The 11,397-nt window shown below is 34.2% G+C and overlaps 1 protein-coding gene across 1 annotated transcript; it reads right to left on the bottom strand.

Annotated features, from left to right (window-relative positions):
• Positions 1-3,696: 3,696 nt before the first annotated feature.
• Positions 3,697-4,995, bottom strand: LOC145596914 (uncharacterized). The gene has a single exon (XM_081653106.1). It carries the CDS (start codon positions 4,993-4,995, stop codon positions 3,697-3,699), a length of 1,299 nt encoding a protein of 432 aa, XP_081509232.1.
• Positions 4,996-11,397: the final 6,402 nt, after the last annotated feature.

Below are 11,397 nucleotides of genomic sequence, written 5' to 3'. Positions count from 1 at the left end.
GTCTTCCCTTATTTTAAACCAATTTTGAACTAAGTCGAAATTGACTCTAAACCAATCTAATTAACACAAATATGGTTGCAACTTGCATGAATTAGTCTTGGCAGCATTAATATCTAGGAGACCTCATTAGTCCTAACTAATCCGATCACATAAATGTCAGATTATTTAGATTGAAATTGCTCTCTAACTTAAACCAAACCATATGGATTTAAAATTAGGGACTACTCTTCTATACAATTTAAACTAAGCTAAACCATATAGATAGCAATACTTTACAATCCAACAATAGAAAGATAACAATCATTGCTGAACTGCAAAATTAATAATTAATACCTAGCAAATTCAAATAGTCGTAAATTGAAATAAACCATGCAAATAGATTATAAAATCAATAATCAAATCATAACACCAATAATCCAATAAAAGTAATTAATCAATCTTAGCAAAAACAATCCAAAATAACAGTAAATGGAACAATTGAGTAAGAAGACTTATGAACTATACTCCCAAGAACAACCGTACAAGACCCGAATTCGACCCCGCGAATTGTCGTCGTTCTCGTTCTACCTCGGACTCGAGACTAAGCCCTCCTCCAGTGGCTATCTTCTATACTCCAATTGCCCAATTATGAGTCACTCAAACTATCTCACTCGGATAATATTTCTGATTAAGTTGTGTGTTTAAGAGGGAATAATTGGGGGTTTTTATAACCGAAAACAACCTAGGTTTTCTGGGTTTGAAGGGATAGAATTGTAGAGTAGGATAAAACTTGATCTTCTTCATGACTCCTCGTGAATTTCAGAGGAGAATAGCAACTCTTGTTTTGGGGATGAGATTTGATAATGTCAGGTTGCTAATTTCCCCTGTACCACGCATCTTTACTCCTTTTCTTCTTATCCCTTTTTTTTTTTTTTTTTTTTCATCTTGTTTTCTTTGCCTCTTGATTTGGCACGTGATACTTGGATTGTTGGAGTAGTACATATGGGCTTCATTCTTCCAAGTCCAATTAATACTCCTTTTATTTTCCTACCAAAAACACACAACATAATATTAAGTATCATTTATTATAAAATAGTTATAAAATAAAATACTAACATAAAATAAGAACTATAAATATTAAATGGACTAAATTCATAAAATATATAATAGAAAACGATTATAAGACTAATATTAGGGACTAAAAATATGGTATATTATGCACTTATCAAATTCCCCCACACTTAGTCTTTGATCGTCCTCGAACAAACTAAATAAAACTAACCTATAAAAGCAATAGACCTAACTCACTGTCATAGGAATCATGGTTACACTTAGCATGTGTAACAAGTCCTCTAACGTGAGAACATACCCACAAAGTCTCTTCATTTGGAATCTTTGAATCAATCAGCAAACATAACTAACATAAGCATTTAAACACTCACCAGCATGCATGGACCATATATTTGACATTTATACAAATTTCAACACCCTCAATGTCCGGCATCGTATCATTTCCGTTTCTCACCTTTATTTTAGATATTTGATTAGATGTCTCTGATCATTAGAACTTTTATTAAAAGAACAAGGTAAAATGAAGGTGGGAACTATGTTTGGGCTTGTAATGGTACAGGTGGAGACTAGTAGAGCACATTAATACCTAGTACATTTATATCACACATCTCCAACATACTTTTTCTTTTTTTTATTGGTTATTTTTTTTTATTTTATTTTATTATATATATATTTTTTTTAGTCTCAGGACTCTTAATGTTTTGTCTCTGTTAAACTGTTCTTGTAGCAAGTGTTTGACCAGTGACTCCCGGTCCAATTGGCCCAAGGCACTAGGATTTAAGATACCCCTACGGATCTACTTACTCGAACTGCTTAAGCATGAGATAAAAACATCACACGTACATAACTTGGTTTTAAAGTCTTTTTTTTATTTTTTTTATTAAACCCAGACATTGGTACGCAGAGCCTTCAAATCTGAAACTTTTCATTAGAAAACCACCAAATAATGACACCCACCATTCCACTTTACATCACAATTTAATAATATGCTCTATTAATCCCAAAAGGTGTTTCAATGGTTTTCTGGACAGAGGCACATTTAATTTGTGAGTTTATATGATAAGAAACTTAAGCTCAAATTGGCTCAATATTGGATGATGTTAGTGGTAGGCTTTGAGACATGATAAAATTATTAATGAGAAACAAAAACTTTTACTAATCATACCAAAGAGGGGTTTAATCTATCTTTCATGTCTGTAATCCACAACATGCAATAAATAAGAGACATTTTTTTTATATTTTTTATTTGCTGATTAACCCAAAGTTCCTTCATTTATTCATGAAACTAGCAATAACAAACTTATTATTCTAAAATTCGACAGCACCTCCTCTAAATTAAGAGCAATCCACTCAAAAATGAGCTATTTTTTACAACCAAATATCCATTCAAATAACATTCTCTCCACAACAACCAAATCAATTTCAAATATTCAATCCCCCCCCACACTTAAACTTTTCATTGTCCTCGATGAAAACAAAAGGAAAGAAAAAGAAAAACTTAGCTGGTCATGTGAGCTGTTTTAACGCTATGGATCAGCTCCAAGTTTGTGTTATGTTCTGGAAGACTTGCAAACTTTAAACTTTGAAGTACGGTGAAGCATCAAGCAGTTCATTTGTCTTATCAAGGAGTGAAATGTCCTGTCTAGCCCTTTGTATTTGTATGTTCAATCTGCCAGAGCAACTGGGGTAAGGCTGGTGCTAATTTCAGAACAAAAAGAACACACAAAAACATGAACTATTAAAGAAAGAAAGAAAGTGCAGAAAAATAATCTTGGGTTGCCTCCCAAGAAGCGCCTTCGTTTAGAGTCGTTGGCTCGACATATCTATTAATTCTTAGAAGCTCAGCTCATTAAGGGCATCGAAAAGCAATTGCTCAAGCCCTACATTATTTACCATCTCATCTAGTAATACCTCTACATTATCAACTTTAATCTGTGCAAGATGATAAGAGATCTGGTTAGTAGCACCTGTTTCTTCAAGTGAACCTTGTTCATCAAAAACATTAATGTTAACACTATGACCATTGTTGCCTAAAGTAACACTACTATTAGCTACATCAATCAACGCTCTTGCAGTCCTTAAGAATGGTCGTCCCAATAAAATTTCAGAAATATTTTCAACATCAATGACATAGAAATCAGCAAGGAAAAATAATTGTTTGATTTGAATCAAAACATTTTCCAAACAACCATTTGGAGAAACACTATTACCATTAGCCATGTAAAGAATTTCATTCATGTTCCTCAAAGGTCCTAATTCAAACTTATCACACATAGAAGAAGGCAAGATATTGACAGAAGATCCTAAATCTAACACACACTCATGAAAACCAGATTTTCCAATTTTGCAAAGAATAAAAAACAAACCAGGATCATCACACTTTGGAGGCGGTGCACAAAATTCAGATTCCTTACTAGACTTATTAAGAAAAGCATCCAACAATGATTTATACTTAGGAACCATTTTCACAGCATCTAATAACGGGATTTTGTTACCTTTCATCATTTTCGGGCTTAAATTACTTCTATTCTCAAGTTCTAAAGACTCATCAATGGTGACTTTACTCTGTTTAAACACAGCATTTGCTTTTGGGTTTGGAAAAGTTTGGGCTGGGAGTCTTCCTCCCAATTGAGTCTCTAAGTTACTTTAGGAAGTACAAATGTGACTTAATTGAATATCAAGTTGTTGAAGATGGCAATCTGTTTTACTTTGATATTCAGTGTTTTGATTATGCACTTGTCTTATTTGAGTCGCCAACTGCTTTACCATACTTTCTAGTGAAAGACCTTGAGATTGAGAAGAGGGGTTTTGCTGACCATACTGCCTTGGTTGGTTATTTGGTAATGATTGCGGTTTGTGTCCATACCTAAGATTAGGGTGGTCTTTCCAGCCTTCATTATAAGTTTGTGAGAACGGATCATACTTCCTATTTTGTTGTCCAGGAAAACCCCCTAAAGCATTAACATCTTCACTTTGTATAGTAGGACATTCATCAGTAGCATGAGAAAAATCAGAACAAACACCACAAACTCTAGATTTAGACTCATTATTAGCAATTTTAGAAACAAGAGTAGTCAAAGTAGCAATTTGTTGAGAATTTTCTTGCAATTGATTCTGAATACCACTTATATCAATTTCATTTACTCTTTTAACATCATTTCTAGTACTAAACTGCTGTGTGTTTTGAGCCATATTAGAGATTAATTTTCTAGCTTGACTTGGTGTTTTATCCACTAATGCACCCCCACTAGATGCATCTATCATACCCCTATCATTAGGTGACAACCCCTCATAAAAGTATTGAATTAGCAATTGATCACTAATTTGATGTTGTGGACAAGATGAACAAAGCCTATTAAAACGTTGCCAATACTCATATAAAGACTCATTATTACTCTGTCTAATTCCACAAATTTCCTTCCTAATAGAACCTATACCACTCGCAGGAAAGAATCTTTCAAGAAAAACTTTTTCCAATTCCGCCCAAGAATTAATGGAACTAGATGGAAGTTTCTCATATAACCACTCTTTAGCAGGATCTTGCAAAGCAAAAGGAAAAGCATGCAATCTAATATGTTCCTGTTCTATTCCTTCGGGATTCATAGAAGAACATACAACTTTAAACTCTTTTAAATGTCTATAAGGATTCTCACCTGCGTTCCCATAGAATTTAGGGAGAAGATTAAGGAAACCTGAGTTCAGTTTGAGGGGATTCTCTAGCTCTGGGAAGACAATGCAGAGGGGATCTTCTCCTGTTTTAGGGGCTGCCAGTTCTTTCAATGTCTGTTCTGCCATGTTGCTATATTTGATCGGCAATGGATCTTCTAATTCAAGTGCTGGTTCAGCACTGAAAATATGCAGAAGCTCCTCTGGTTTTGCTCCGTTTATCAAGTCTATGTACGCTCTTATGCGCTGAAGTCTTGCTTCTTTATCGTACGCGTACATACACCTATAAAGAAAACAGAAATTAATGAGAGATGAGCCTGTGTTATTAGTGCATAAACGTAGGTTTCTGGTCAGAATTAAAATATAGGCAAAATAAAAAGCTGATATCAGTTATTCAGATCAAACAAGACATGTTTGATTACAAGTAATTCTTACATTAAGTATGCTGAAATTTAGAAGCATAAGACAAGCTAAGAAATTATATGAAACCTGACCAAACTATCTCGTGAAATCATCGGTTGTCATGTGCAGATTCTCCAACTAATTTTGCTCAAGTAGATATATATCAGTTTAGCATTTCAACAAAATTTTTTAGCAAAATGGTCTTCCTGAATTTAGGATTGGGCATACAATCACACATGCATTTGTCAAAATTCAACATATAAGGCTTGCTAATTATCAATAATATCTGGTCAGATTTTTTTTTAACTAAGCAAGAATAATAGGTTTAGCAATTTTGAAATAATGAGATCAGGTATTCAGACAAGAAATTTTAAATGTCATGCATGTGACAGAAATTATAATAAATATTTGGTCGCAAATCAGCATCTTAGTTGACCTTAAAATAGAAAGTGTAAGAAACAAGGTCTTAATTCTAATATTTTCCAATACTCATTAATTCTGGAGGCAGAGAACTCAGGTGAGTCACGCAGTAGGTACAGTAATATATGGTGTGCAACTCAGGAAATTACTATCATAAAATAAGGGGATTCTTGCACTCTCACTTGAATTCAATATTTATTTTATAAGGCCACATGATTTTCAAAGTGCACAATAATAATCTGACCAAACAAGATGCAGCAAGAATAAGGATACTAGCATAACCAATAACTTTGTATAATTTTACTCTTTCTCATAAGTAGAAAACTAAATGGCAATATTAGTCCTTCTAGAGTTCATTTTCCTCACTGATAATAAGCCCAAATCATGCAAAAAGTTGTTAGCAAACATGATATGAACTTGTCAATATGCACACTATTATGTGAGTTAATTTAGATAAAGCTTGCAAAAACTTATCCAATAAACAAGCAATATTCAGATGATACGAATTACCACAAGTTAAGCCAGATTTGAAAATAAACTCATTCTAATGATAAGTGTACCAACCACTTTATATTGTTGCAATCAAATAGCTTGATGATTCATATTCTCTTATGATAAACATATTAATTAGTACACCAGCCCTATTATACCCTAGCATACCTCAATCAATTAGAACCATACTAACCAGACACCTTTAGCTATTTATTTCAGATTAAGAAAGCTATTAAAATCAAGCAATAGTTAACCTAGTGGCATGCACGTGATCAATTAACCATATTTCATACATACTATACTACTTGATAAGGACTTTCACTCATACCTCAAACACTAATTAGATTTACCAAGCTCATTACAATAATTTATTATCCATTAGCATAAGTGATCGAACTGGGATATATCCTAAACTATAAAAGCAAAAATCAGAAGTATAGTTGGCTACTACTTACTCTTCACAAATACATAAATAGTGAGCATTAGTTAAACCATGAATTTAGAGAATATTAAAAACAATCTCCCCGACAACGGCGCCAAAATTTGATACGTGTCGTTTAACCATATTAAATTAATAATTTATTTACCTAACTTAGACCTTCAAAAATATTTACAAGTAGTAAAAAGGACAAGCAAGGGTCGATCCCACGGAGAGATTGTTAATCTACTATACTCAAATAACTCGTAAAATACAATAACTATTTACACTATTTACATGTGATTGGGGGGGGGGGTTTAAAATAGAACTAGTAACCAAACTAAACAAGACTAAAAATACTAATCTACTATTTACAATAGACGACACACTTAACCAACTGTATTAATAACCATTACTCAAATTAAACTATTGGTGACTATAATTAACCGGCCTTGCTTAATTAATCAATTTAATTACTAGACTAACTGTAGAGACTTTAGTAACAAAGACTCCCTGTCTTCCCTTATTTTAAACCAATTTTGAACTAAGCCGAAATTGACTCTAAACCAATCTAATTAACACAAATATGGTTGCAACTTGCATGAATTAGTCTTGGCAGCATTAATATCTAGGAGACCTCATTAGTCCTAACTAATCCAATCACATAAATGTCAGATTATTTAGATTGAAATTGCTCTCTAACTTAAACCAAACCATAATCGCAGACTCGATTTAAAATTAGGGACTACTCTTCTATACAATTTAAACTAAGCTAAACCATATAGATAGCAATACTTTACAATCCAACAATAGAAAGATAACAATCATTGCCGAACTGCAAAATTAATAATTAATACCTAGTGTAGACACCCATTTGTGTCTCCCCAAAACCAAACCCAGTGATGAATGCCTTGCACGTTGTGTTATTATCGAATTAGGTGAAAGTGGTTCGAAAGTCGAGTGTTGCGGTTTAGTTTTAATTAATTCTTCTCTCTCTGTTTTTGAAAATGACTTTATTTATTTGAAAACGTCCGTTTCAGTTTATTTTGGTCCATGATAAGGGTCCAATAATGGTATAGATGGATGGGGCTTTAAAAGACCTTTCCAACGATATATTATAGGCCCGATTCCGATGAATATTGAGGAAGTTATGGCCAAAATGCTAAACTGGGCCCGGTTATTTATTTTTAATATGGCCCAATGATCTAGAGGAGGGCCCAATGTTAATTGTTATTCCTAAAATTATTAGGATTAATTATAGTTTTCTAGGAGTTTCTAGAAAGTTCCTTTTAATTCTAATATTGTTAGATTTAATAATTAATTATTTTTAAAAGATTTTTATTTGGAATAAAATATGGTTTTATTATCTTAAAAATATATTTTATCTTCTGTACGGATTCCGTAGATCAAGTTGATTAAAGATCGGATTCCGCGTGAAGAAAAACGCGCTAATACAGGCTGTCGCCAAACGACAAGTCTGTCGCCGCGCGACAGACCTTGTCGCGTCGCGACAGAGTCAATTCCTGGCGACAGCGTGGAGTTTTATTCCTTATCAAATTCTATGTTTTTCCAGATTATTTTCATTATAAATAGCGTCCGAATCCCTGTTTTCAGAAATCATCTACCAACATCATTCAATATTCTCAATTCTCTTTCTTAATTCTCTCTATTCCCTCTCAAGAATTACTTAATTCTTTTCTTTCTCTCTATTTCTAAACTATCTTTTTATCAAAACACAATATTCCGCATTCACAAGACTTAGAGTCTCTTAGCCAAGTTCGAAATTGCCTTCGCCCTAGACGTGCAAGGTTGATATTTCTGAGGGTTTGGTCCAAATCTAGTCAAAACTTTATTTAATTTGATTTCAATTTGATTCTTTAATTGTTGTTTATTATTGTCATTGAAGTTTACTAACTTGTGTATTTTGTTATTAGAAAGAGATACGAGGCTTCAAAGTATGTAATCTTATTACTCTCTTTCAATGTAGAAAGCATGCTTATTATTGTTTAATATTCCTAGTATAATGTTAGTATGTTATTATTGCTTTCTAGTATCATGTTTAGGATGCCTTTACTCTTTCTAATATCATGTTAGTACCATGTTAGGTTTAAAGCTTTGATCTTTATTGTTTAGTGACATGCTAGGGTTTGTTATTAACCTTGTTAGTATCATGCCTAGGATCTTGCTATTACTATTAAGCTTTATTATGCCTTATCATACTATTATCGTTATTATCATTATTGTTTATTGTCATGTTGCTTGATATTATATATTTTTGTTGTTGCTTGATCACGCCTTTTATGCAGGTTTAAAGGGAATTTGTACTTGAAATCACGCTTAATAAGATAATTAATAATTTGGTTTAGGCTAATGTGATTTTAACTCAAGTGATCGCCAATAATAGTTTTATTTGTGCATTAATATTCAACCAACATAGATAAACAGGTTAGGTTCAATATAATGTTTGTATGTTATTCGAAAAGCACACATGAATACGAGCAGAACAAAGTAGAGGCCTATTTTATAGGGCGGGTCCTTTCTTTTGTAGATTGGATTCGTACCTTCATCCCCGGACCCTGTTTGGTTCTAGACCTTATGGAGTAGTTGATGGTCCTTTTGGATTGTCTTTTGGGTTTACAAGTTCCTAAAACTTGTTGGCGACTCTTTTTGCTCTTTTTCTTTCCCTTTGGAATGCCACCGTACTTTAGTGTATGATCACAGTGGGGTTCAAGTTTGGGGTTATCATAATGCTTGAAATATTCCCTACAGTTTTTGGCGACTCCACTGGGGAGGATTTCTATTTATATTCCTGAAATTTATTTAATTTTGGAAATTATTTAGAATGAGCGGATGAGACTCGAAAAATTCTAAGTATTTCATGTGCGTGATTTGATTAACATTGTTGTCATATGCATTAAAAGGTCCTCATGGGAGTACCCCATGAGTCAATCCATAGGAATTTTACACGTAGGAAATTTGGGAAATATCTTTCATGACTAGAATCGAAAAGATGATGCGAAATCTGGAAAATTCGAAGAACACAGAAACTTGCCAAGGCATGTAGGAACTAGCGTCTAGAAAACAGGGCTTGTCGCCCGTAAAAAGTTTCTGTCGCCTGGCGACAGAAGCTTTTTTGCGGCGACAGTTCTGTAGTCTGGCGCCAAGTTCTTCCAATACCGAGCCAGGGGTCTGTCTTCTTGCTTTGACCATTTCTAGTGTTGTTGGCTCGATTTTGCTTATTGATTGAGTCATTTTCTCACTTTTCTGAACCCATATGTGTTCTACATATGGAAATAACCCTCTGGGGGTTCCTGCTTCACCTGCCCAATGGAATATCCCACGATCATGTGCAAAGTTCAGATTTGGGTACGTGTAATGTTTGTGAATCCACCAAACCATGGAGTCGAGTCCGAGTTCATCTCGCACTCGCGTAATCCTGTCCATTCGCTCCAACCCTCCTGGTAGGCTTGTGTGCAATGCATATGGATTCTTAACCATGGACCTTTTTGACTTAACCCATATCCTCAAACTTTAGAGAACTAGAGCCATGGTTAGGTTGCAAACTCATCTTGTGACTATGTGAACTACTTGTGCACCCTTGCTTGTATTTATTATATGTGCTAACCGTTTGTTTGACTTGTGTTAAAGACTAAATAAATTGACTAATGACTAAAAGGACTTTGTCTAATTAATTAATTAATTTTGAATTAATTAAAGGCTAATAAATTAATCAATTCGACTTAGTACGACTTTAGGCATGTCAATTTAGAATAAAATTACTGGAAACAGTCCAGATTAATGTTCCAGCAATGGCGCAGGAATCTGGATTGTGGCGCTGCAGTTTAGCGTCTGTCGCCTGGCGACAGTTTTGTCGTCTGGCGACAGGCTCTAAACCGTAGCGACAGTCCTGTTGCTTTTAGCGACAGTCCAGTTCTTTTGCTCGAGTCATCACGACGAGTTTAATTAACAGTCTACTAATCGGATTAATCAGTTTGTCAATGGTTCAAACCATGTTTAAGTCTTTAATTGAGTTTAGGCACTTAAAGTCCCATGGTCATACACTAGTAGTCAAAACATGTCACTCACATACACATAAAGCACAAACATAACATGTTTGTCACATTATGACCATGTCTAGAGAGTCTTGAATGCGTGTTTTCCGTCATTTTTTTAGGGGGGGTAAGTCGGATATTAATCCTCCAATTTTTAATTTCCCTTAAAATATATACCCCATTTTTTTTTCACTTTTTCCTTTAAATCTTTTAAACATAAAGTCAAGTCAATTAGAGTCAAATATTAAAACAAATATGGTTTAAATTACAGCGCGTGGTCAAGAAAGGAAGGGCGTTTAATCAAAGACAACACTTTTGTTCAAGTTTTACTTTTCGACAAACCAGTCGGTAGGAAAAGGAAAGCTAAGAAGGCAATGGCTAGTCAAGAAGAACTTAATGAAGTCAAGGGACAGGTAGCCAACTTGGCTGAAATGCTGCAAAACCTATCGCTGCAAATAAGTAATCCTGAAAAACAAAAACAAATGGACCTAATCCAGGAAAGCTTGGGCAAATTGTCCAGCGACTTTAGATTTCAAGAGATTAGCTCCCAAGGGGTCTCGGTGGATAAAGACCTTCTTCCACAAAAGTTCAATCCTAATGACATCCCTAAGTTCAAGGCCATGGATAACCCTTATTTTCATTTAAGAGCTTTTGAAACTGTAATGAGTATTAAGGGGATAGATAGAAAGGCATTTCATTCTGTATTTTCACTATCTTTAGAAGCTGTATGTCAACAGTGGTACTTTTCACTTGATAAAGAAAAGACTTCTAGTTGGGAATCTACTGTGAGCGCTTTCATTGAAAGATATAAATGCAATATACAAGTTGAAACCGATCATAGAGAATTAGAAATGCTGAAACAAAAAGAAAACGAGGGTTTTACCTCCTTCTTTAATA

This window comes from Chenopodium album, chromosome 20, assembly GCF_948465745.1.
Source record: "Chenopodium album chromosome 20, dcCheAlbu1.1, whole genome shotgun sequence".
In the NCBI taxonomy this organism is placed as follows: Eukaryota; Viridiplantae; Streptophyta; class Magnoliopsida; order Caryophyllales; family Amaranthaceae; genus Chenopodium; species Chenopodium album.
Note: the sequence above shows the minus strand (reverse complement) of the source record. Positions and strands in the feature narration are given on the sequence as shown.

What these genes read in the sequence shown, in the direction of transcription:
- LOC145596914 (XM_081653106.1), bottom strand. Translation starts at nt 4,995, where the DNA reads ATGTACGCGTACGATAAAGAAGCAAGACTTCAGCGCATAAGAGCGTAC.